Source organism: Podarcis bocagei (genome assembly GCF_964188305.1).
Source record: "Podarcis bocagei genome assembly, chromosome: Z".
Classification (NCBI taxonomy): domain Eukaryota; kingdom Metazoa; phylum Chordata; class Lepidosauria; order Squamata; family Lacertidae; genus Podarcis; species Podarcis bocagei.
In genome coordinates, this window is record NC_138140.1 from 27853119 (window position 1) to 27880218 (window position 27100).

A 27100-nucleotide genomic window follows, 5' to 3' on the forward strand; every position below is an offset into this window, starting at 1 on the left:
TGATGTGTTTCTTTCATTATAAAAGAAATGTAGAGTTGTAGATTTCAACAAAAGTTTATTATGTTTTGGAGTAACAAAAGAATCACTGCAGTTTTCTCACCCCTCATCCTGTTACACATGTAGAATTGGAAAGGGACCCCAAGGGTCATCTAGTCCAACCCTCTGCAATGCAGGAATCTTTTGCCCAACCATGGGGCTCAAACCCACAACCCTGATAGAAAGAGTAACCCTACATCACTGATCACAGTTGAGTGGGAGAGCAAATGTGTATTACTCATTGGTAACAAATATATTCTATAAAAGCAAATAACAGGAAAAATACAGATTTGTTTGAGTATAGAGACTGCAGTACAAGACAGAAGGAAAATTAAACTAAACAGCTAAATACTTCATCCAAAAATTATATTCATGTTATAAAAGGAAAAAGACATCCTGTCATCTTGACTATTAAGCATCCCAGTGAAGCTACAGATGTTAAAAGTTTTTTTAAAAAGGTAAAGGGACCCCTGACCATTAGGTCCAGTCATGACCGACTCTGGGGTTGCGGCGCTCATCTTGCTTTATTGGCCGAGGGAGCCAGCGTACAGCTTCCGGGCCATGTGGCCAGCATGACAAAGCCGCTTCTGGCGAACCAGAGCAGCACACGGAAACGCCGTTTACCTTCCCGCCGGAGCGGTACCTATTTATCTACTTGCACTTTGACGTGCTTTCGAACTGCTAGGTTGGCAGCAGCAGGGACCGAGCAACGGGAGCTCACCCCATCATGGGGATTCGAACCACCGACCTTCGGATTGGCAAGTCCTAGGCTCTGTGGTTTAACCCACAGCGCCACTCGCGTCCCTCAAAAGTTTACATGGGTGCAAATTGAACACCATAATTTTATCAGACAGCCCAAGCTAGATGTTCCACGGTGTTAAACTCTATCCAATATTTAGAAACCATTTCAGCAATCTTTACCTTGCCTATTTATCATCACTTGGCAGGGGCGGGGTAGATATAAAACTGGGGCGGGATTGATGCAGGCAAATTCAGCGGTGACATTAAGTTTAGATACCCTTAACTTGAAACAAGTCCTCATTGTCCTCCAGCATTTCCTCTAAAGGATATTTGGTTGAGAGCTATGATACAAAATGAAACCTTAGCAGTTTTTAATGGGAACAAAGAAATATACATGAATGCATGGGCACACAGGGTGTAAATGCTGTAGTCCAATATACTCTTACAGCAAGAGAGAACTGCCTGGAGAAGTATACATTATAATACTTGTCAATGCATAACTTTCCATGAGGATGTTTTTCTCAGAGAAGCTGTTGCATAGGAGGATGTTTCTGAAGTTCCCTCTGATTGGAAGAGGAGGCTCAATGAGCTGCTTTTAGGAAAGTTGGGACTGAGAAGGCCCATTGCAAGACAGAGCTGGATGCAAGCTGCTTTTGATCATCCCCATAGTAAGTGCAGTTATTATGTAGGATGAAAAATGTAGTTTGGCAGATAGAGTTATTCTAAGTAATAACTTAAGCTGTGAGCAGTGGAAGAGCTACAGTTGTTTTAGAGCCTAAAACATCTCACCCATTTAATAAGGAAAATATGAAAGAATAATGTATCGGCACAGTATTGTAAGTGCTTTAAAAATATGATTTTTACATATATCTTAAAAGTAGGGGTTGCCAACCTTAAGCCATGGGTACACTTGCATTCTTAAGTGTGTGCTATGGGCTCCAGACTCCGGGCACTTCAGTAGAATTAATCTGAGCCTGGAAAGTACTATAGAGATGATTGAAGGAGTGGAGAAGAGGGCTGCTCTTCCAACTTCCTCTTTCAGCTCTGTGTACTTTTCCAAGGGGAGCGGGGAAAGGTGGCCACCCTGACCACCTCATAACCAAGAAGACAGTGAAGGGGAGAGGTCAGAGGTTTTGTGGGTACCAAGGCAAGACCTCAAGAGCATAGGTGCAACGTTTGCGATATGTGTGCCAAATGAATAGTACCTGCCTTTCTTTAGCTGTTTGAAAGCATGGGGTCTCTAACTCCTTAAAGACCTGTGCTCCAATTCTGAAACCTACACACCAGTTGAAAAGATGACCAGTACTGCTAACCTGCTGGAGGAGAAGGGGGTGGCGAGGTGAGATAGATACTGTGCAGCAGTGTGCATGCAGGCCCAGGCCAGGGGACAAAGCTGCCATGCATGGTTCTGGGTCCTGGATGTTCATATACAGCCAAGGGAGTCACACGCTGAGCAGCCTTTTGTGCATGTAGGCCCTGATCCAAAAGGGGACCTGCATGTAGAATCCCTTGCTGCACTGGGGGAAGTGGTTAAAATGGTTGTGCTTTTTATAAATTTGTTTCTGGACAAGTTGCTGTTGGGTTCCCTTAACGTTGTGAGGAAAATTTAGGCAACTGGTTGGCGCTCCATTTCTTGTGTCGCATTCTCAGGCATGGCAGCAACCTCAGGCTCCTCTGGGGTGCTGTATTCACTGGTCTCATTGGATTCTTTGCTTGGTGGAACAGCTGCCACTGGGGCACTTTCTTGGCTGGGCACAGCAGCGTAGGCAACATTCAGTGGTTCTTTATGAGCCACAGTCCTGCAAGACAACAAAGTAGGAGCATTAGTATTCAGAAATTTCATGCAAAACAGAGAAGGTTGTAGTACCTTTGGGGTTTTTTTTATTTGGTTGTTGGTTTTGTTATGATTTTATGTATTTGATATTTTATGTGAACTGCCCTGAGACCTTCGGGTATAGGGCAGTATAGAAATTAAATAAATAATAGTAGTAGTAGTAGCAGTAGCCAAATCAATTAAAGCACAGGTGTCTCTAGGAATAGTTCTCCCTTTTCCTTTATTCCCCAACCCCATCACATTTTTCAGATGGCTCATGGTTTTGAAGATAACAACTCAACAAGCTGCACAGCTACAATGGCTATAAGAAGACAGAATTATAGGGTTGTGTCCAACACAGTGCTAAGTTATAGTACCTTGGTGCATACTGCAAGTGAAATGTTTTGCTTCAGCAGAATGTTGTAGTGCAACAGAATGCAAAAGCTGATTGCAAAGCCTATTGTGCAATGAAGTCACCAGCAACCTGTTGTACAATAAGTTTCTGCTAGCCCAGCTGTTGTGCTGGATTTCTCTGTTGCACAGCATTAGAACTCACCTGTCTATTCGCAGAAGAGCCCTTGTTCTAGCAGACAGACGGCGGATATAGCCCATCATGTCTGAAGCAAACTTAGAGCAATGCCCTACCTACCCCAGCAACTACAGCGGGTGGCGCTGTGGTCTAAACCACTGAGCCTCTTGGGCTCGTTGATTGGAATCCACAGTTTGCTCCCGTTGTTCTGTCCCATCTTCTGCAAACCTAGCAGTTCGAAAGATGCCAGTGCAAGTAGATAAATAGGTTCTGCTGCAGTGGGAAGGTAAACGGCATTTCTGTGCGCTCTGGCTTCCATCACGGTGTTCCGTTGCACCAGAAGCGGTTTAGTCCTGCTGGCCACGTGACCCGGAAAGTTGTCTGTGGACAAACGCTGGCTCCCTCGTCATGAAGTGAGATGAGGGCCGCAACCCCATAGTCGTCTTTGACTGGACTTAACTGTCCAGGGGTCTTTTACCTTTACCTTTTTTTACAGCAGGTGTGAGGAACCCTTTTCAGCCTGAGGGACACATTCCCTCATGGGCAGTGTTCCAGGGAAGTTGTGTGCCCGTGGTGGGTGGGGCCAGAATAACAGTGGGTGGAGCAGTTGTTATGACTCTTTTTGAACCTTTGTATAGTGGGCTTCATTCCAACCACAAATATGTCAGGTTTCTGTACACATATCTGCAAGCAGGAACCATTACTACAGTTCAAATAAATATTTCAGCCAGGGAAAAGAACTGGAGAAGAGCATGGAGCGGAGCCTGTGGGAATGGAGCGTGGCCAGTGGGGAGCCACAAGGGCCAGACAGAGAAACCTGGAGAGCTGCAAAGCTGAGCCCCCAAAGCTGAGGTTCCCCATGCCCAACTTACTGCATTTCACTGATTGCAGCTTTCTCTTTTTTCTTCTTTTCTTTCTCCTTTGTGGCTACAACCCAAACAATTACACCAATCAGAGCAGCTGCCAGAATTGCTGCAATTAATGCTCCAACAATAATGCCACCTTCTGAATCTGAAAGAATAGGGAAGCCAACTCATTTAATATATGGAATGAACTTGACAGATTAGAACCAATGCACACTGAGAAGCTGATGCTCGCCTTCTTCAGGTGTGCTCCCTGCAAAGCGAGAAAGGTGGTGCTGTTGGGGCAGTAGGCCCATTGCTGATCTTGGGACCCCAGCAGATGCCCCACCTCACCACCTTCTGGCACTGGCCCCTCAACAGGAAGGTTAGGAGAACATATTTAACCTTCCCTGCTGTTTATGACTAGCTAGCTGGAACACAGCCTGGAATTTTGTTGGTGTTGGGATGGTTCCTTTTTATTATTATTCTTTTGCAACTGAACGTTTTGAGTAGGTTAACAAAAGCTGGAAATGATTCTGACTTCACATTTCCTTTCAGGTCAGCAGCAATTGATGTTCTTTCAGCAGCTCAGCAGAGAGAAACAGTGTCACCAGTGGCAGCTCAAGGTTTTGGAGGGCCCCTGGGCAACCCTCCACGGCCCCCTCCCGCCCTCAGCAAGCCTGCCTGTTCAGTGCAGCAGGTTCAGGAGGCTTTTGTCAGTGGGATTTGCATTCTTGACAGATGCCTGAGTTTGCCATCCCTGGCTGTAGCACCACATCTTTTAAATGTGTCTTTTCCTGTGTCTGTTCTGTTGTTCTTGAAACCATGCAAAGCACCTGTTCAGCTCAGGTCTTGTGTCAGCCCCAGACATCCTGGAGCAGCTAATATTTGGGAATTTCACTGAATAGCTATTCCAAATATAAAGAATGAAAAGGTTGACATAACTATAGCAAACTTACGTTTTGTAGTGAGGTCGATATGGCAGGTGCTGTTTCCAAGAGAGTTAATAGCTGTGCAACGGTAGTAGCCTTCTTCAAACTTTGTCAGGTTTCCTATTACCAAGCGACCACTTTGAGGAACTGTAACAAAACAAGAGAGAAGTTGAGGTTTAATTTGTTTACCTAAGACATTTATACATTCCCACCCCTACCCCCTTCAGTCAAAAAGGCTGCTAGAGCAGCTTACAAAAATCATTAATAAGAAGGTCCCTGCCCTCAGCTGCACAACCTCAGGTGCACAAGAGGCATGATGCACAAAGGAAAGGGAAGAAGCGGGGAAAGTAAGTTCAAGGTGGGGTCAGCTGCCTGTCAATCAACTGATGTCCTGATGACATCCAGTGACTGATAGGTGAGTGGTCCTGCCCACCTGTCAAAATCAGCACGGGCTGTGGGTTGGGAGAAAAGGGTCTGCAGGGAATTTGTTGCTGAAGAAGCACCTTGCAGTACCGAACTCTGTGCTTACCAGATCTCCACTCAATACAGCTCTCTGCAGGAGTCTGATTTGCCAATGCATTCCCCCATAGGGAATGCACTGACAAAGAAGGACTCAGCAGGATTGAAGCGTGCCTCTGTGCCTATCAGCTGGTGTCACCCAGTGATTCCAGATGACAGGTGGGAGTGATTTTAAGGGAAAGAGATTTGTTTGGATGGCTGCCCAGTCCCTAAGAAGGGAAGAAGAAGAAGAGTTTGGATTTGATATCCCGCCTTTCACTCCCCTTCAGGAGTCTCAAAGCGGCTAACATTCTCCTTTCCCTTCCTCCCCCACAACAAACACTCTGTGAGGTGAGTGGGGCTGAGAGACTTCACAGAGTGTGACTGGCCCAAGGTCACCCAGCAACTGCATGTGGAGGAGCGGAGACACGAACCCGGTTTCCCAGATTACGTGACTACCGCTCTTAACCACTACACCACACTGGCTCTCACTGGGAGAGCATGAGGGGCCCTGCAGTGGCCCACTGGGAGTTAGCTTCTGGACAACAGACAGAGGAGGCATGAAAGGAACCGCAGCACAGTTTTCCCCACTAGAGGGAGATGTTTTGTTTTGTTTTTATATTATAGCCATTCTTTCTAAATTTGCATCTATGCATATAAATCAGCATGTGCACATCCTATGCAAACCGGTGCCCTCTCTTCTTCTTTTTGGTTTTCTTCCTTTTGGGGTGAACTGTGGGTGGCCACCCTATTCATGTCAGCTGTCTCATAAGATGTCTCATAGCTCAGTGGTAGAGCACCTGCATTGTATGCATAAGGGCACTTGTTCAGTCCCCAGCACCTCCAGGTGGGGCAGGGAATTATCCGCTGTCTGAAATCCTAGAGACCCACTGCCGGTCAGTGTAGGCAGCACTAATCTAGGCTGGCCAACAGGACTGACTCAGTATCCTATGACAGACTGCATAAGAGGAAGGACCCTCTCTACCAGACTGGATGGAATGCTCTTGACTAGAGGCAGTTTTTGAAGTTTCCATGTTTGCCAAAGGGATTTAAACCTTCCGATTGGCAAGCCCTAGGCTCAGTGGTTTAAACCACAGCGGCACCCTGCTTTATTCATCCCAGATGACCCAAAGCTTCTAGCTACTCAAGAGTTCGGGCAACCACCAGTATTTTTCAGGTGTCCTCTTTAAGCCACCACATCAGGCTTTGCATATTGCCTAAATCAGGGATGGGGAACGTGTGGCCCTCCAGATGTGCTTGGAATCTAGCCCAAATCAACCCTGCCTAGCATGACCCAATGATGGCAGCTGAAATCCTACGACATCTAGAGGCTATAATTCTCCCATTTCTGATGTTCAGAGCCAGCCCACCCCTAAGGCAGGGTGAGGCAGTCACCTCAGGCGACGGAAGGCACAGAGGCTCTGCCACTGGTGATGAAGTGGCACCAGCAGTGGCACCAGCTTCCAGTGAGATCTCTCTAAAATCTCACAAGATATTGCAATGCATGCCAGATCTCAATGGAAACTGTTGCTGTTGCTTTGCAGGCACTGCTGCACAACCAAGTTAAGAGGGCCAGTCCTGCCGACATTACTTAATACACAGATACTACTTACTGTAGTTCCCTGTCACTTGTACGGCTGAATCTCCTGATACTCTGTGCCAGAGGTATATAGGATCAGGCATCCCCGTTTCAGAAAAGCAGAAAAGAGTGATGGCGTGGCCAATTTCAGCCTCCTTATCTTGAACAAAGCCGCAGTGAGGCTTGGAGGGGGGGACTAGAAAACAACAGCAGAAAAGGCAGATCAGTGAAGTTCTCCCTGAAATCTGTGGCATCGTCATAAATGTCCCAGTTATTCTAGAACTATCAGCGAGAAGTAAAACTTTATTTAAAATAAAATAAAATCACTTATTAGATGTTTTATAAGTTTTACATCACCAAAACATTTAGGATTAAAATAAAGTAATTCAGCAGTACGAAAGAAAAACACAGGACTTTTAAATATATATATATCATATATATGCATATAACAGCATTTCCCCCAAAAAACCTACTTTAGCACTTGTGCAGTAATATAGATTTATTTGCATATATGGAGCTGGTAGGGCAGGAGACAGGAAGCCCAAGCAATAGGAGGAGCCAGAGCCAGTGACAGGCAGGGCCAACTAAGTCTAGTTTTGTCCCCATCGTCCTCCTTGATGGGTTCTGCAAGAGCAACACTGAGACTGAGAGGCTGTAATGAAGAGGTTAGACAGATGCCAAGGATTGGCTAAGACTGAGATTGGTGGGGCAGTGCCCCATTTGCCCTGAGAAACCACCCTCCACTGTTTCAGGGGGCTACTATCACCCCCACCGTTTAGGATGGGGTTTTAGGGGGGTCACTAAAGATTTTTATATTATTTCTGCAAACCTTTGTTCCTTCAAGTCAGCTGACATTTCTTCCCCATTTAGGTGGTGCTGTTTTGCCTAACATAATGGCTGGCACTCAAGAGAACTGAGTTCCTTTGTAAGAATATATAACAATAATGATAAGGCACTTCTCTGTAAAAAAATATCCAAAGCTGCTTATGATGAAAGTCACCCAGTAAAAACACTTAAAAAGACTCACATAAACTGACAGTGTAGCAACAATCAAGAGTCAGCAGAGCAGGTTTTAAAAATTCAGGGGGGGAAAGATGCATGTGAAAGAGCCATGGATCACCCATTAGAACCATGTTGTTCTAACATGTTGACTGTGCCTCTTGCAGTCAAAAGATTGCCTAGAAAATAATGTGGCCCCCAGGCTTTAAATCAGCTTCCATCAGCCCCAGCTAGCATGGCCAATGCAGGGGTGCTGGGAGTTGTAGTTCAGCAACATCTGCAGGGCCACAGGTTTCAGTTTCAGTTCATTACAGCAGACAACAGACATGGAGCCAAAACAAGGCAATTGACAAACAAGTGAGAGGTAGCAACATGCTTGATAAAATCCCAAGGTATGCAGAACTACAAGGTGTTAGCAGACCTTGCAGTTTGGATGAATTGTATTGGAATAAGGACTTAAAATTTCTGGAGTTCAAAGGCTTTACTCATGCAGGAGCTATTTACAGAATACGTGGAGATAAGAGAGAGAATGTGACAGACATATTGCTGGGAGAGAGCAGCAAACAAAATGGCTCAGCTTTTAAAGGGGAAGTTAACTTACACAAAACAAAGATTACAAGCAAGTGCTGGTTAGGTTGCTATCCAAACAGTGCCCTCTTGTGGTTTAAAGTAACACATGCATTAACCAGAAACTCAAAGAATTATCGGTAAACATCGTTCTTTGAGCAACCATAGGAGGAACTCACCTGCCCCTGCCTCCAAAATAGTCCAACAAAAACTAGACATGCTATACACCTAGAATGCTATATATCAGCTGGAAAAGAAATATGAAAACCAGGGGACTGGAATGCCAGGGAACAACTGGCTGGAGCCCTGATAAGGAGTTTTCCAGTTAGGATCTGTTAACGCTGAGTCTGAAATTCAACATAGTGTACAAAATCAACAGGGATGGTACATAGAAGAAGAAGAAATAAATAAATACCTAGTACGCTGACAGACATTGTTTTTTCACCCTGGGTATTTGGGTTTTCAGGGTTGAAAACTTCACAGGTATAAATACCAGAATCCGATGCCTGCATGTTTAAGATGGTTATTGATGCATTTCCTAGTCCGCTGGCGGCTCGAATGCGACCATGAAACTGTCCATAAGAATTCGAAAAGGATCCCTGCCGATAATAAATCTGTAGCACAAAATTTAAAGTCAATCACAGTCATAGTAATGAAATAAGACATTTGTATTTTCTGTTTTTTTAAAAATATTTACTTCCAGTATCTCTATGTTATCTTTCAATAGAGTAAAACAGTTGTAAATTCAAGTAAACAGAGTAAAACTAGAGCCATGTTTTTGAGCTCCACATGATCACAGCACATATTTTAGGGTTGCCATATTTCAAAAAGTGAAACTCCGGACGCAAAAGTTGTTGAGCTTTTGTTGCTGAGCTGTGTCATTGACACAGGACTTTTCCATAATTCTGGCATCGAGTTGCCAATTGCCAGTGTCACATTGATCAGTATAGCTGCGTTGCAAGCCGTCATGAAAAATAAAGTGAGTTTTCTGCCTCTCTGCTGCCGGCAAAATGAACCAATAATTTCTACTAGTTTAAGTTATAATGATCAATCCCTGTCACCCAGCAGCAAAATCATTCTATTTACTTTACAGATCAGCTTGATTGTATTCAAAGAAACACTCATGCAAATGGATGCAGGATTGGCTATTGCTTATCATCAATGTTATCTAGACACTGCCGTTGACTGAAAGCAGGCTGCACCCTAAAACTACCAAGGGCTGTTGGTTACTGCAATCAGGAACATCTCCCCCCCCAAAAAAAAGGGTCACACAACTGAAAGCTGTTGCTTGTGGCTGTTATATGCAACATTGCATCTCCTTCCCAACTAAAAGGAGTGAAATGGAAAGATTTAAAAGTCACAGGGGACTAGAAAATGATATAAGGGTGCCCCCAGAATGTCACTCTGCAGGAATGATTCAATCTCACACCAAAACTTTTAGATGTGAGCATTTAGAGTACTGTATTTTTCACCCTATAGGAAGCACTTTTACCCCTCCAAAAATGAAGGGGAAATGTGTGTGCGTCCTATGGGGTGAATGCAGGCTTTCGCTGAAGCCTGGAGAGCCCCACAGCCAGCCCCGCAAGCTCGGGGGACAGCGGGGAGGCGCAGCACACCATCCCGCTGTCTCCCGACGTGGTTTGGAGGCTGATGGCGGGGAGACGCGTGCTTCTCGCCGCCGCCAGCCCCACAAGCTTGGGGGACAGCGGGGAGGCGCAGCGCGCCATCCCGCTGTTTCCCAACGTGGTTTGGAGGCTGGCAGCGGGGAGAAGCCCGCTTCTCCCTGCCGCCAGCCCCGCAAGCTCGGGGGACAGCGCAGAGGCGCAGCGCGCCCAGGCTTAGCTTCACACAGCTCTCCGCAAGCTGTGGGAGCCCGGCGCTGGGCTCCCACGCTTGTGGAGAGCTACATGTTCTGGGGGCTGGGTCGGGGGAAGCTCGGGCTTCCCCCAGCCCCGCGCCTGGGGGGGAAATAATTTTTTTCCCTTTATTCCCCCCCCCAAAAAAATTAGGTGCGTCCTATGGGCCGGTGCGTCCTATAGGGCAAAAATTATGGTAGATTAAAAAGCTTTGTCACTCTAGCACACTCACAATATTTTTAAGTGTGTGTGTTGCGGTTTGGAAATTGATGGGAAAATGCACTGAAATGTGTAGGGTGAACGAAAATCAAATCAGCACAAATGCTCATTGTCATATAACCTACTTACAAACAATTCTGAACAAATGCTCAGGAAAGACCAGATATAATCTTACCTCTGCATAAGATTTGGGCAAGCCAATCAGGGCAAATGCTCACTAAACGGGGTGATCTAGAAAAGCCCTAGCTGAAATGAAACTATGTGAATAATTTTAGGGTAGTTGGCCACCAAAGGCCTTATTTTCTTCTAAAACCAAAGGTTTTAACTCCTGGAAGAAGAATTGTTTATTATGGCCCTCAGATCAATTAACATTCAGTGCAAAAAGAAAAGATACAACAAGTACAATTAAAATGCAGATACATTTTTCCCCTCTCAAGAAGCCAGCAGAAAACTCTCTCCTGATCTGCACTGAGGCCAGAATTTTTTTTGCGACCCTCTCAGCAGGGCTGGCCCAAGACACCTTGGCACCTGAGGTGAACCACAAAATAGTGCCACCACCCTGTCAGGGAAGAAAGTATGAGGGAAGATCTACATCAGGAACAAGGGGAGGGGGGAGATAAAGATCTACAATGGGATCTGCTGCTCTTGTGCCTCCTGCCTCCTGAGATGGTCACCTCACCTTGCCTCTCAGTGATAAAAGAGAACGCATTCCTTAAAAGCAAAACAATACCAAATTTCTGGGAGAGAGATTCACAGAAAAGTTATCAATAAAGAAATAATATAAAGGCTTGACACCTACACAGAGAACTCAACATGGTCAAAATCTGACCATCAGCTAATTCTGCCAGCAACTCAACTCTTTCCTGAGAGATATACGGAATGCATTTCCACTGTAAGTATGTATTTCCTCTGTACAAAAACAATATAAAACGAGCCTGCTGATCAGAACAAGGGCTCATCCGGTCCAGCACTCTGTCCTCATGGTGGCCAACCAGATGTCCAGGGGAAGCCCACAAACAGAACCTAACTACAACACGGTGATACCCAGCAACTGGTAATCAGAGACTAACTGCCTCCAACATGGAGGTAGGGTATAGCTGTCATGCCTAGCAGCCAACCTCTCCTGCAAAGAGAAGTGTACTGGTAATGTCAAAGTTCAGGAGCTCACCATGGCAGCTCCTGTAGCCACAGTCCACAACCCCGATCCACACTATGCCTGATGTAAATTTTGGAGGTCCCTTGGCACCCTCAGGTACAATAAGTCTACCTCAGCATTGACATTACCACCTGCTCCTCCTAATCATCTTTTCTACCAACTGTCTGCATGCCAGGTAGAGGAGTAGCAAGCAAGCAGTCAGTAGCATCTACTGCTCCCTCTCTGGCCCTCCATCCAAGCCAGAGATAGATGAACAAATAGGTTGCAACAGGAAAGAGAAGGAGCAGGTCCAGTGGGTCAGCTGCACATGCATTACCTATGAATCCCTTGCGCACATAAATATACACCCCAAAGCAGCAATGCACAACATCATTAAGTTTCAGCTGAAGGTATTAAATATAAATAAACAAGAGATTACAAACAAATACCACATATGCGGGTAATATGACCAAGGGCAGCCCTAAACATAATAAATTGCAATAAGCCAAACAGACCAGAAATCCTTAGCGGTAGAGTCCTACACTGATGGCACTTCTAAGGAGACAAATCCATTCCTTGGTCTTCCCTGGTAGAACCATGGTTATCATAACCTGCCCTGAAACCCAAAGAGCTACCTCTGTTATTATCTATTATGATTGCTCCACGGTTTCCTTGAAGGATCAGGGAAGCCATGAGAAGACATCACTATGGCTTTGAACAAGGGTGGGGAACATGTGACCCTCCAGATGTTGTTTGACCTATCAGCTACAGGCAGCATAGACAGAGGTCAGGGATGATGGAAGCTATAATCTAACAAGAACAGGAGAGACACAGGATTCTAGAAGAAACCAGTAGCTACCGAAGAAGGCACTAGCCCTTTTAATTATCCATCCAGGGGTGAGGGGTGAAGCCCAGGCTATAAAATTTGGCACTTGCACCAGGACACTGTTGAGAGAACTCGTATGTTCTGCCTCAGCTGCAGGATCACTAGCTATGGTCACAAAACCCACTCGTAAAGCCTTCTCCAATGTGCTGATCCTGTTTTGCCTAAACTTCCTGTCTGGTTGGACCATTGGGACTACTGTCCTCCTGGTTGCAAGGTCCATCACCTATACACCCATCATGGTTACTAGAACATGGATAACTATTGCAAGGTTATATCTGTCCAAACATGGTCATAGTTGGTGAATCTCCTGAAGCTGAAAAAAGACACTCTTTGCTACCAAGGACACCTGATGCTCAAGTGACAATTCTGGATCCAAGAGCATCCCCAAGCTATGAGCCTACCTCATTAGGAGGTGTGCAATTCCATCAATGGCAAGTTGAACACCACAAAATTGTACAGATGAACCACCCACCAACAAAACGAAACAAAAAAACCCAACCACCAACAGTGTTTTGTTAACCACCCACCAACAGTGCCCCATCATTTCTGGATTGAGTTTCTTAGTCCTCCACCAGTCTGCTACCATGCCCAGGCACCAGTTCAGAACATCGACTGCCTCTCTTGGATTAGATGATTAAAATATATAGAAGTGAGTTTGGATTATTTCCCTTTTTAGCATCTGCCAAATCTGCCAATTTCAGTTTCTCAGTCTTAAATTCAGTTCTCTACATTTCTGCAGTAGTTCACTCCCTACCTCCCCCCAAAAAAAAATCCTCATGAGAAATCACCAGCATTTTAATGACATTTTCCCTAATATACACATTTTTGCAAGCAGTTCCCCTGAATGCATGCTTGTTCGTAATTTTCACTAATATATGCATTTATATACCCAGTTGCCCCAATATACACATTTTTGTACATATTGCTTGGTTGCCGAACCACATCACAAAATTTGGAGAAGTCCGAATTTCAAAGGATAGCTGAGTCCTTGACTGCAGATTGTTCTGGAATTAAGTACATTAATATTCAAATCCCAACTGAACTAATTATCAACTGGGGAACTTTGATTCCGTCACATGAGGACTTGCTGTGACAAAATGAAGATTAATCCTGAAATGCAGTCTTAAAACTGTGTGAGGAAGAAGGTTAGAGCTTATATTTGAGAAAACCTAACTCCAGAAACCTGCAAAGAAGATATAGAAGAACATAAATAACAATGCTAGATATCAAAGTAATATGTTATAATGAGCAGCCATTGGAAAACTCAGTTTCATAATGAAAAATAAAAACATTTCCTTAGAAAGCTAAAGTTTAAATACATGCATATTACCTCTCATGTGTTATGGAGCAGAAAACTGGACCATGACACAGAGAAACATGAACAGCTTAAGAACAACACAACATGCCATGGAGCATGCAGTTTTAGGAATATCATTCAAATACAGAAAAACTAATAACAGAGATCAAAAGTTACAAATATAGTGGAAAAGGACGCGGTTAAAATGGACATGCAGAATCGGTGGCAAGAGGTGACTCAGGCTGCTGGAACAAAGCAGTGTTAGTATGGAGACGCTACAATTGCAAAAGACCAAGGGGATGATGTGATGGATGATGGGTGGATGAACTAAGAGCAGGGATTATGTGGATGCAAGAAGCAAATAGCAGAAAGTGATGGAGAGAACTTGAAGAGGTGCAGATCCAAAGACGGACTTGAGATGCTGTAGAAGAAGAAGTTTGCCTTACCTTATTAAGCCAGCTACACCTTCCCCGTGCATCTGTTAGGTACACCATCATTTGACAATGATCGATGGTCTTTTCATCAATAAGGTGGCACGGGGAAAGCTGCATTTGAGTAGAAATGGGCTGAGAGATGAGTTGTGACTTTGAGTTTTCATACAAAACACAGAGCACTCTTTCAGTGGAGGCAGCTCTAAACGAGTTGGAGGGATACTGACATAAGAGGGATTTGCCAGGTTTATGGGTTCAGCCCTGGGACTGGAGTTTTGGAGTCCATTCTCGAAGGGCCGGAGTGTTGGGCATTTTTCAGCCTGAAAGCCACATTATCTCATGGGGGCTGCTTGTCAGCGATAGGTGGGGCCAGAGGCAAAACTGGGAGGATCAACAGGTGTGATGTTTACCTTTGGAAAGCGAAAGCCAGAGGTTTCTACATGTGACCACCACCTACCCACACCTGTCTCTCTATCCAGGAAAGCAAAGTACATTATTACAGTTCAAGAACATATTCCAGCCAGGCAAAAACACACAAGAAGGGCACCGAACAGGGCAATTGATGGGTGGAAGGCAACGTTTAGGACTGATGCTCCCCATCCCTGCTCTTGAAATATCAGAAGCTGCCTTATACCAGGTCAGATGGTCAGACCACTGTATACCACCTGACTAGCCGTGGCTCTCCAGGGTTCCATGCAGGGGAGATTCCCAGTCCTACCTGGCAATGCTAGGGATTGACCCTGGGACTTTTTGAATGCAAAGCCGATGCTCTGCTTACTGATCTACAGCCCTTCCTCTGTGTGTTTGATTATCATTAAGAGGGAGGGGACAAGTCCAAGTATGAAGGCATTCATAATTTCTAAATCATCAGATAGACATGGAAGCTTGTTAGCTTAACCTGGGATCTTCTCCCAAAGGAAGTAACCAATCATGTTGGAAATAAAGGTTTCATAATATGCCATCTAAATTAGGGAGGTTACAGGTATGATGTCATGCATCATAGCGGGATTATAGTATTGCAGAGGAACATATGAAGCTCCTTATGCCAAGTCAGGCTGTTGGTCCATCTAGCTCAGTGCTTCCCATACTTTTGGGGCCACAACCATCCTGATTCCATAAGATCATCAACAATGCCCCTACCCTACAAGTAGCATTATTAAGAATAGTGGTTTGTATGACTCACTAAGAAAGATAACAACACAATAAAATTCAACACAGTAGCAGTAATAGTCATAAAGAACAAATTAAGTGTTCAATTAAATTAATACATTCACATTACATTCCTTTTCGATTAAATATTTTCATGGCACAGTCAATAAACATTGAATTGTAGCTATACCATTTGAAGATGTCAGCGTCAACATAAGCTATATTCGGTTTTTTAAAAAAATACACTTTTTAGTAGCTGTAGTTCCCCAGGAAAACTAACTTACAGGCACAAGTGTGTGTCTGTGATGCACACACAAATAAATATATACGCTGATCTAATATTCTACTTGGAAAAAGAATGCACAGCAAAGAATACTGCATGAAAAATATTTTTAGGCATTTTTACTCATGAAAGCATAAGGGTGAAGGAAATTATAGCAAAATAGTTATATACAACTACTTAACAAACATATACAAACATCACCTACCGCAGATGTACAGTAGCTAATTTATAAGAAAATCAGTAGCTATTGTCAATAATTGGCTATCTTGTTACTTGTGACATTTCAGAAGCGTAAATACAAACAAACATTACCAAAGTAAATAGTTTTGAAAGAGATAAAAACAGTAAAATTTAAACACAAAGCGAGAGAGTGGTTTTGTACTAGGTTCTAGCCTGGTCATAAATAGGTGATCAATGTGCGCATAGGGGCCCATGTTCCTATCACCCCCTTGGCTCTTAGTGTCCTGCCAGGTAATCCCAGCACTCAGGTAATCCCAATCCCACTTTGGGAACCACTGACCTAACTCATTACCTTCTCGCTCTCTATGGAGATTCTAACTCATTGTTGTCTAGGCTGACTGGAAGCCGCTATTCAGGACTTGAAACAGGGTTGTTGCTTTAACTAGCTCTCCCTGGAGTTGCCTGGGATTGAACTTGGAACTTCCTGCATGCAACATACCTACTCAACCTCTGAGCTGAAGCCCTTCCATCTAAACCTCAGGAGAGCAAGTTTAAATCATACTACAACCTTTGGATGTTAGCCTTGGCATTTCATAGGAGAATTATTTTAAAATGCTATTGCAAAACACACTCAGCATTTTGAAAGAGAAAATCTTGCATCAAATAGGTTGTTCCCCTCCCCAATCCAATAATGGTTGCTCCATTATTTCCAGTGGAAAATAGAGACAGGAATCCCACCAAATGACACCACAACAATCCTATTCCCCTACCCTGTTTTTTCACCATATTTGTGGGCATCTGTAGTTCCATCTCCTGACCCCTTGCATATCAGAGTTTTGTATATGGGGCTCCATCCCATGACATCAGAAGATCCTGCCCCCTGGTTCACAACGGCATGAGTCCCTGAGCACAGATTCAAAGTCTTCCAGAGTATTGTTTTCTGTGTCTGGCCTGATTCTGTGGCGGACCATGGCGAAAATTATCAGGCTGTGCTCACAGGGTGATCATATTAAAATATTGGGTTGTATATTGGGTTGAACAGACCCTGTTGCTCCTTGAATAGAAGTACACAACCTGAAGGCATAGGAGAGCATGAGGGAGATGAGTGGTTGCCTTGGACTAGCATATGGAATTCTGTTGGTTGGTAACTAACCGCACAATCCTAGGCATGTCTTCTGAGAAATGAGCACCTCTGAGTTCAATGGGGTTTACTTCCAGGGAAGTGTGTGCAGGATTCCAACCAGAATGTGGTAAGAATCAGTAGCCAGTAAAGTGAGATATAGGGAAGTAGCCAACAGGACCGTTTCCCAATCCAACAAGTTTGCAGCCACTGTCCTCAAGTCAGAGCAGCTTCAAGTATTTTATTTAAGGGTATATTTAAGGGTGGAATTTTAAAAAAGGCATGTAAAATGACAGATCCCTGCTGTGAACCAAGATTCTCTGCTGTGTCACATGGGCTAGCAAGCAGGGTGGGGCAGAGCTGTTTACCCTGGCTTCCTAGCACAGAGGTTGCTCCTTGTAACCGAGATGAAAAGGGAGAGAAGGTCAACGTGATGTGGGCCTGCACCACCCCACCTTCCCTGCTGCCCCACCCTTCTCCCTCTTGGTTACCAGAGCAACCCAGGTTGGGAGGCCACATAAGCAATGCCTATCCCCACCCCACCCCATTCCACCCCAATGGCTACTACTGGTCGCATGTGAAATGCTTCCTTCATCTTGTGGCTGCCAGGATGAAGAAAAATAGGGGTTTTCCTCAAGACGGTTAAAGGATTAATCCCTGTTCGAAGTTTATGTCTCCTTCTGCTGTCCCAAGGACGTACCCACTTCCAGGGAAACTTAATTATTGAGTAGAGCAGTTTGATCTTATCCTCTGGTGGTCAGAAGTGACAGGAGGGTGCCAGCACTTAGCTGACCTCCTGGCAGCAGAGTTACTGCTACTCACTGGTGGGAAGGAGATAGTTGGGAGGTTTGTATTGTGCAAAAGCACCAATGGAGCCATATGGTGCCCCTGCCAGTATGTTTGCACCACATTGAAGTCCATGTCACCTTGCCCTGCCCATTCTCCCTCTCAGTAAGGGGCATGACTCCACTACTGTGAGGTCAAAACGGTTTTTAAAGAAATATTTGGGCCTTCCTTAGAATAACTTAAAACTGCATCAAAAACAGCAACTGGCATTCGAAGGTATTGGTAGCAGGTGATACATAACTAAATACATGGCTATATAGATATATTTCTTAAAGCTTCTTACTATTGGACGGTTCTTCGAATTGTGATTGTAGAAGCTCCACTGAATGAACAAACCAGATATAGACATCTCCGTTCTGTATGTGCAAAGAAGAGTGACATTCGCACCAACGGTTGTGTTCACAGCAGTTTGTGGCATAGTCACAATCACACAGCTCACAGGTCCTGTGGAAAGCAAGGCCAAGAAGGTCAATCAAAGGCTGTGAGAAGCCAAGGAATTAATACACTGTTCCCATATGTTCCTATATGTTCCCTCCATTGCACCATGATCAAAGGTCCTATCCAGGTTTGCCAAGTGAAGTGCTACATGTGGGTAGGGGCTTTTCGGCTGTGGCATCAACTTTATAGAATGCCCTGGTCTCTGGAAAGGTTGGAGCAGGGCTGTAGCTCAGGGGAAGGGCACCTGTTCTGCATGCAGAAAGCCCTAGATTCAACTCCTGACACCTCCAGAAAGGCTGGGGAGTTTCCCCAGTCTGAAACCCTGGAGAGATGCTGCCAGTCAATGTAAACGATGCACTGAGCTAGGCCTGACTCAGTTTTGAATGCTTGACTCTTTGCGCGTCGAGGTCCCCAGGGCCACCCCAAATAACTCACACATCACACCAAAATTTTAGTTTAAGGTTTTGGCATAATTTTGGCCACAACTTTATTAAAATACAAACATGTGAGTGGTTGCTTAGGCATTGGTTGTGACTAGCTGCCCCCACCGTGGGGGACAGTCTGACATTCCGCACGCCTGCGAAAGTCAGAAAAGGGGAATACACTTGGGGGTAGCAACGGAGCAGGGAACCTGCCCTCACCCCACCCCAAATGCAGCCAGGAGCTCTTGCAGTGGCCCGAGCCCCCTTGACAGGGTGGACAAGCAATAGTTAGCCCCCAATTCCTTTAACAGAATCCCTTGCAGCAGCAGCATTAGAGGGGCAGGCACAGCCAATCCATGCCCCTCAACCAAACAAACCATAAACCAATGCCTAACCGCAACCTTACAAGTTGTGACAATTTGCTACGCAGTAGGCAAAAAACCAACTGGCCCAGCCAATCTGCCAGATGGACAAAATTCCTACCAGGCCCCTGCCTCAAGAGCAGACGACCCCATGACAGGCATAGCAAGGTCAAGCGAACAACCCTAATTCTAGGGAGGGAGGGACGGGCAATCCGATGCACAGGCGAAAAGAGGAAGCCCTAGCCTCGTGCAAGGAGTTTTAGCATTTCTGCCTGTCAATCAACAAATGGCAACATTAACTTCTTCCCAACAACAAGGGAAGCCCAATTGGATCAGTGGCCAACGATGAATTAGCCGCCCCACAACTTTGGAGTGTCCTGGCGGCCCCAACCGCAACACGTGCTCTCTATGAAGGAGAACACGCTTTCTAAATTTGCCCCATCAAGTTAAAGCATGGCTTTTCGGGGTAGCTTTTGGAAGTCCATCGGGCTGCGGATTCCTAACTCTGTTGCTTTGGTAGTTTGCAAGACTCGTCTTCCGCAGTTATTTTATGTTGGAACAAAGATTCTTGTGGCTAACAATTAAAGACTAACCATTTTATTATGGCATTACAAGAATAAGTTTGTTAGTCTTTTTATAAGAACTTTGTTCTTTTTGCTGCAATACAGCTACTCTTCTAGAAGATTTACATTGGGCGTTTTTCTCCTTTGTATTCTGCTGGGCATTTTTATTATGTTTTGAGATGGTGCCATTTTGGCAGAATAGGTGCAAGAAGGCCATATGGAATTTGAAACTGATTTCCACCCAATCTGAATCTAAAGAACACTGGCATATATAAATAGAAGAAATAATAAAATTCCTCCAGGTCTGGAGGATACTTATTGTTCACAAATGAAAGGGACTTGATTTTGGCTAAGCATTTTATATTGTTTATTTATTTCAGTCACTTTCCACAGGCACAGATCAGAGTGGTTTTGCCTTTGCCATGCCACTTTGCCCTAGAAAACCCACACTTTTGTGGGAAATCGGCAGTCTGCTGATAACCCTATTGCCATTTAGCACAATACTGCAGGTGTTCCCAGAGAAAAGCAGTATGGCAAACAGAAGTGTAGATGAGGCCTTAGTTGGATATAACCCACAGTATAAAGGTAAAGGACCCCTGACCATGAGGTCCAGTCATGGCCGACTCTGAGATGGGGTTGCGGCGCTCATCTTGCTTTATTGGCCAAGGGAGCTGGCGTACAGCTTCGAGGTCATGTGGCCAGCATGACTAAGCCACTTCTGGCGAAACCAGAGCAGCGCACGGAAACGCCGTTTACCTTCCTACTTGCACTTTGACGTGCTTTCAAACTGCTAGGTTGGCAGGAGCAGGGACCGAGCAACGGGAGCTCACCCCGTCGCGGGGATTCGAACCGCCAACCTTCTGATTGGCAAGTCCTAGGCTCTGTGGTTTAACCCACAGCACCACCCGCATTATATTTAAGTCTAAAAAGGCATGGGCATTCATGAGACCTTGTGCCAGCCTAGTGTAAATGTTTCACCTTATAACAATTGACTGGTGTCGTATCACGAACTACTTTTGAAACTCATTTTTCTATGAGACATACAGTACAGGTTCTTTGGGTCCAGATTTAAGGTTAGTAATTAGGTAGTTCAGTCTTCCATGTGTATTAACTCAGAAATAGGGATGGAGGAGGAATTCAGTTCAGCAGGCCAGGATTTTCAAATTCACACTTTCAAATGCAAACTGAAACACAGTGATCCTTCAAAAGTAACACATACCTGAATTTTGCAGTGCAGCTCCCCCAACCAAACATGCTTACCAAAACTGCATATATTAGAGGAAATTGTGCATAAAAATGAAGAAATTGGTGGAAATAATATACATAAAGGAATGTTTGGTGGAAATTGTGTACATTAATCAAAACTGCATATAAAAATATCTATATACTGAATGAATAAATTCACACTAAAGTGCTGGTGAATTTTCACAAGCATCTTTAAAAATATCAAATTGCTGTAAAATGTGACTTAGTGGTCAAATCTGAAGTAATGGTCAAATTGCTGTAATATGTGGAAAACTGCATTTAAAATTAGAAAAATTAGAAACTGAGAACTGAAACTGACAGATCTCTCCGTCCCTACTCACAAATCCCACTGCATTAAATGGATCTTACTCCCACGTACTCCAACACCCTCTGAATTAGTAATCTCCGAGTTTTAGAGATACTTTCCAACAGTTTAGAAAAAAATCACACAGTTATCAATGTATAAGAAGTCTTTAAGCTGTGGAAAAATTATTTTTGCTTTAGCTCTATCCCAAAATATATATTGCCTGTGTTGACCACAGCCCAAAAAAGATATGCCCTTTCATTCTTGTTTAATTTAAACTGCTATATTGCATGAGTCTTACCTGTGATTGCTGCTAGAATTACAAGTATCTTCAGCATGGTTGCTGGTGTCTTCACAGGCCCAGAGAGAAAGCGACGCGATGCTGTTGCATGAAACAGCAAATCCCAACTGAGGACTTAAAAAAACATGCTCTAAGTTTCATTTTATCAGGTAGAGGTATTGGTAAGTCAATAAAACTTTTTTGTTTTTCAACTTTATCAGATTCATAAGACTGTTCTCAGGGTAGCTAGCTGTATGATTTGTTTAGCTGAAATCATTTCATTGGGTGTGTGCTGTTGGGATATGTGTTAATAATAAACCCAACAATTCTGTAGTGCACACAGGGCGAGATTTTACCATCATTATTCATGATGAGAAACCATTTCTGTGACTACTGTACAGAATTGTAGTTGTGTTTCACTTGAGATGCAAGCTTCTAACTGATTACACAGATTCCAACAGAAGAAATAGTCTATGGGCCAAGAAGGGTGGTCATTACCATCTGGAGTGAATAAATGAGCTAGGCTCTCATTGGGAGATAAAAACACACAACCTTAGTTATGTATAAAATAGCAAAAAACAAAAAACAAAACAAACCCACATAATATACAGTTTGGAGCTATACCTTTTGCCTAATTTGGACCCCAGAGGTCTCAAATTCACTGGAAAACATCCATAATGTATTAAAATAATTTGGGGGAGCATAATTGAAAAGACACAAACAGACAGTGCAAAACCAGTAAGTCCGGCCCAGGGAAAATACATTCTGCCCCCCACCCCAGAGTTTCATTTCCCAGTCTTTAGATACTATGTATTTTGGCTGGGGTTTTCTTTTTTACAAAGAAAACATAATTAAGGTGGTTTTTGGTGAAAGCTATTCATTACAGATGGCCAACATGGCTGATAATTCTACTATGATCATATACTATCAAAACAAGGGTACCTTGTTTATTTACTCCAGATGGTAACAACCACCCCTTTCTAGAGCCCTGAACCCCAGATCGATATAGCTGCTGGCTGATGTAACCCCAAACCATCGGCTAGCAGTATGTGAATGAGCCTACCATCCTCTCAAATTTGCATCCTCCCATCCTCATGTATGGCCAGAAGGTGGAGCTTTTGCCTTTCATTTGAGTTAACGGCAGTTTGACATTTCACCTGAACCAGGGATTGCTGTTTAATACCAACAATCCAAGGGTTGTGTAGATGCAGAACCTTTTTCAGCCAGAAGGCCAAATCCCCTTCTGGGCAACTTTCTGGGGGCCAGAGGTAAATACAAATTTTACCATTGAATAGTAGGCTAGTTTTCACGCTGGCCTCCTATTCCCCAATCAGGCAAGCAAGAGTCATTATTAGATTTCAAGGACATATTCCAGCCAGGAACAGACATTCTCAAGCACTGTGGGAAACAAAGCCAGTGAGGTTTATGGTCTGGGGAAAGATGGTGTGAGTGGGGAGGGGACAAAGTCTGCAGAGATTCCCAAGGATCAGAAATAGAGGCCTAGAGGACAGCATTTAGCCATCAGTTATGATGTTCTCTGCTACTAATGCAGTACAAAATGCCCCTGCACTGCTGTTTTGTGGTCTAATAAGTGGGCCCTGGAGTTAGAAAGTTTGAGGACCCAAATGGATGGGGGCATGGGGGGGGGGAGAGAGAGGAATGTCAGATGGAGAAGTCTGAGGGAGAAATAAATAGCCAAAAATATGCAGATACTTTGACTATTTATTTCTCCCTCAGACTTCTCCACATACTTCTTAAAGGCACTGTATTTTAGTCATTGCAGTGAAGCCTTAAATGAAAGTTGAATCAGGGAACGCTTGCAGTCTAGATTGTGTGAGGGGAGTGAAATTTTAAAACATTCACTTGTGATGCAGTTATACAGTGCCTCTAGAAATAAGGTATTTTCACCATTTCTTTGGCAAGTTACTTAAGACAGCATTAGGAAATCTGCCTGAGCTGCTAGGTAGCTTAGATATAAGGAAGCAACTCCTGATTTAAATGATCTAACTAGATTTACCACATTTTCAATGTAATGCTATGGTTGCTTACTCAAAAATAAGACCCACTGTTTTTAATGGGCCTTTCTTCCTAGTTAGTGCATTCATGATTGTAGCATAACTCAGGTGGTAGGATCCACAGGGGTAACAGATCTGGCCTACAAGGAATGCATCACCTACTGCTCCTGCCACAGCTGCAATAGCAGCAACAGCTGCAGTACACTTCTTTGAGGCTGGATTTGGTGCCTTCTTGGTAGCTGCCCCCCCCCCCCGCCACTGCCGCCAATTCCACCTCTACAACAGCCTCTTGGTGAATGGGAGACATTGCTGGTCTCCTCCAACCCCTAAGGAAGAAATGGCAGGAGCTGCTGTCTAGGGTCTCCTGGGGTCTGTGCCCAACAGCATGATTCAGAGTGCCCCCTGCCCCGTGGCCTTAGATTCCCGCTTAGATTCAGCTGTCAGGTAAGGTGGATTTCATTCTTCCCCTTGTCCCTGATGTAGAGCTTCACTCGTCCCTTCCTCTCTAGTGGGGAGATGCCATTTCACACCCTCCAACATTTCTCCAATTAAAATAAAAAGGTAAAGGTACCCCTGCCCGTACGGGCCAGTCTTGACAGACTCTGGGGTTGTGCGCCCATCTCACTCAAGAGGCTGGGGGCCAGCGCTGTCCGGAGACACTTCCGGGTCACGTGGCCAGCATGACAAAGCTGCAGCACACGTGTGCAGCGAGCCAGCGCAGCACACGGAAACACCGTTTACCTTCCCGCCAGTAAGTGGTCCCTATTTATCTAGGGACATTCTATTCTACATCAGGAAGCTTCTGATATACCTCTGTCACCTTGAGCCAATTAAAACCTCTCCACCTGACCTACCTCACAGGATTGTTGTAGAGGAAAAAATGTGTGAGGTAATGGATCGTGTACAACACCTTCCACAGACAAAGGGAATGAAATTAAAATTTTTGCTATAAGCTGCCTTGAATCCCTGCCAGGGGAAAAGTGGGATATACTACTAGTAGGAAGAACACCAACAACGGAAACTGAGAATGATCAGGAACATACCAGAGAATAAATCCTATTGAACTCAGTGAGTCTTACTTCTCAGTAAACGTCAGCGTCACGATTTCCTTTATTTAGTGCAAGCATTTTATTTTCAGTATCTACACACATACGCCCCCTCCCTCACTCCACTTTAAATTGTTTTCTGAAACATGGAGGGAAGGAAAAAGAAAAACAGGGACATTCTAGGATCAAATCAGAAACCAAGATGGTTTCTGTAATTCCTGTCCCTGGAAAATTGGGACACTTGGAGGGCATGCTATTTTGCGGTTCCTCTCAGGTGCCAAAATATATTGCGCCAATTGAACACTCCTGTACATAACTATGTAAGTCCCACTGAGTTCAATGAAGCTTACTCTCTGTTAAGTTTGCAGGCTGCAGCCCAAGTTAAATCATTGCTCATTAACTTCTTTACCAATAATCTAAGCATGTCTACATTCATGCTTATAAAGGAGAATACATAAATTTACTGTAAAACATGAAAATATGATACATTTGTTTCTATGTAATATTTTTGATTTTAGCTTAGTGAATTCAAACATTAAGGCTGCAGTCTAAACTTCACTTTCAATAAGACTTCCACAGAATTCAACACCTCTCTATTCAATAGAAGCTAGCTCTGAGTAGGTTTGGTTAGGATTATGCAGTAAAATCTCTACCCTGGTTTTCTGGTCTTCATAGAGCTGGTGGGAAGGAAGGAATTAAGGTTGGAAAGGAGCTGATATTTGCCTCACAACCCTCAGCCAAACAGAAGTTATGAGGTCTGCCTAATGGATAGAATACGTTCCCCCCCTTCCAAACCTAGGTCTCTCTTGAAATAATGCTGTGTCATCAACAGACTCAAATCATTATTTTCTGAAACAGACTCTCTACCAGCCAAGGCTTTCTCCAGCTGTTAGTGCAAGGTATTAACAAGGAACATTAGCTGGTGCCTGCAATATACATTTGAGAATATGCAGCTGGTGGCATGGAAACACTATCTCAAGATAGGCTGGAAAATTAGCTTCAGTACCAGGCAGTGCATGTTAACACATGAGTCAACACCAAACAAACGGAAAAGGCCAGTACTTAGTCACCTACATTTATACACTAAATGCAAATACAGTGAGCCTTCTGTAGAAGTAGAAAAGCATGGGCACTCTCACCCAGGAGAAAACTAAGGCCCTTAATCCACATCCAGACACTGCTAGTTCTAATCAGAGTAGGCCCATGGAAATTGTTAGGCATGACTATTCAGTCCATTAATTTCAATTAAGTCTGTTCTGAGTTGAACTTAATTGGGTTCAACCCATGGCATTTCACAGACAAGCCAGTTGCAGCATGTGTGTGCAGCCACCTTAATAAATTAATTCACTTGTTCCGTTGTTACTTCCCACAATGTCTTGAAGTTACTTACAAAAACAAACAAATACAATACATACCCCACATAAATATTATCTTTCAGTTTTAATGGCAGACTCAACGCTAATAATACAGGGGGGAGGCATTAAAAGAGGATTAGATAAATTTATGGCGGATAACTTGTTTTAAGTTATTTTTTAAGACTGCTTTTAATGCCATAACCCTCCCTGGGACCCTAGGGTGAAGAGCAGCAATAAAGAAATAAAGAAAGAAATAGCCAGTGGTTACTAACCCTGATGAATACGGTCTGTCTCCACTATCACATGAGGGGTGCTTCTGAGGACCAGAGGCTGGAAAGAAACCACAGGAGCCAAGAGTGCAGTTGTGCTGCAGTTTGGCTTGTGGATTTCACTCAGCGTCTGTTTGTCCCTTAAATGAACAGGATGCTGCACTCTTTTTTGTTCTTACGTATAGTGTTTTTCTTCTTCTTGATAACCTTGCGCAGTACTGTAACTATTTCATGGTTTGTAGACTAAATAAACTGACCCTGACAATACATATCTATGGAACAATTGTGACATGCTAAAAGTGTTCATCCGCAAAAGTTGATTATGAAACAAGGGCAGAGTATAGTTTGCAAACGTCACGGTTCCTCCAAGCACACAGATGCTCCAATGTTTATCAGATAGCCTTGCTTTGGGCCTGTTTCATTCAGCGCTTATCAGTTGAGTTTGCTAACAAGGATGAGCGGCAGGATTCAAAGGCTGGTGTGCAGCAGCTGCTGGAGAGCAACTGCAATCGTGCTCTGCTCTGGGCTTTACAAAGGCTTCTCATGGGTCACTGTGACAAACAGGTTGCTTTTTTCTGACTCAGCAAAGCTCTTTTTATGTTCTCAAGAATGGCAAACAGGTGTAGTGTGTCTGCTCAGGAGTATTTCTGCTCAGGACTCCAGCCAGCCTGGAACAGGAACTCTAGTACTGTTTGGGGCACACAGATTCTTCCCTTTGCTCCACTCTCCTGCAAGCATTTATCTATATCCTATGCACCACAAACAAACATGAAACTGAATATATTTTACATTCCAATATGACATTTAGCATATATCTTGCCCATCATCATCATTATAATAAAAGGTTGCAACCCATGTAGAGC

At 44.0% G+C, this 27100-nt stretch overlaps 1 protein-coding gene across 1 annotated transcript; it reads right to left on the reverse strand.

The window, feature by feature from the left end:
- Nucleotides 1-35: 35 nt before the first annotated feature.
- VSIG1 (V-set and immunoglobulin domain containing 1) lies at nucleotides 36-26398 on the reverse strand. Its single transcript, XM_081179341.1, has 9 exons — nucleotides 26241-26398; nucleotides 21574-21687; nucleotides 18222-18382; nucleotides 14376-14474; nucleotides 8952-9150; nucleotides 7005-7166; nucleotides 4921-5040; nucleotides 3992-4130; nucleotides 36-2576 (listed from the first exon to the last, which is right to left on the reverse strand). The coding sequence occupies exons 2-9, from the start codon at nucleotides 21608-21610 to the stop codon at nucleotides 2384-2386; spliced, it is 1110 nt and encodes a 369-aa protein (XP_081035467.1). The 5' UTR covers nucleotides 21611-21687; nucleotides 26241-26398; the 3' UTR covers nucleotides 36-2383.
- Nucleotides 26399-27100: the final 702 nt, after the last annotated feature.

What these genes read in the sequence shown, in the direction of transcription:
- VSIG1 (XM_081179341.1), bottom strand. Translation starts at nt 21,610, where the DNA reads ATGCTGAAGATACTTGTAATTCTAGCAGCAATCACAG. An exon ending in AATTCTAGCAGCAATCACAG is followed by an intron (nt 18,383 to 21,573) that starts GTAAGACTCATG and finishes TGCTTTCCACAG; the next exon opens with GACCTGTGAGCTGTGTGATT. An exon ending in TATCGACCTCACTACAAAAC is followed by an intron (nt 4,131 to 4,920) that starts GTAAGTTTGCTA and finishes CTATTCTTTCAG; the next exon opens with ATTCAGAAGGTGGCATTATT.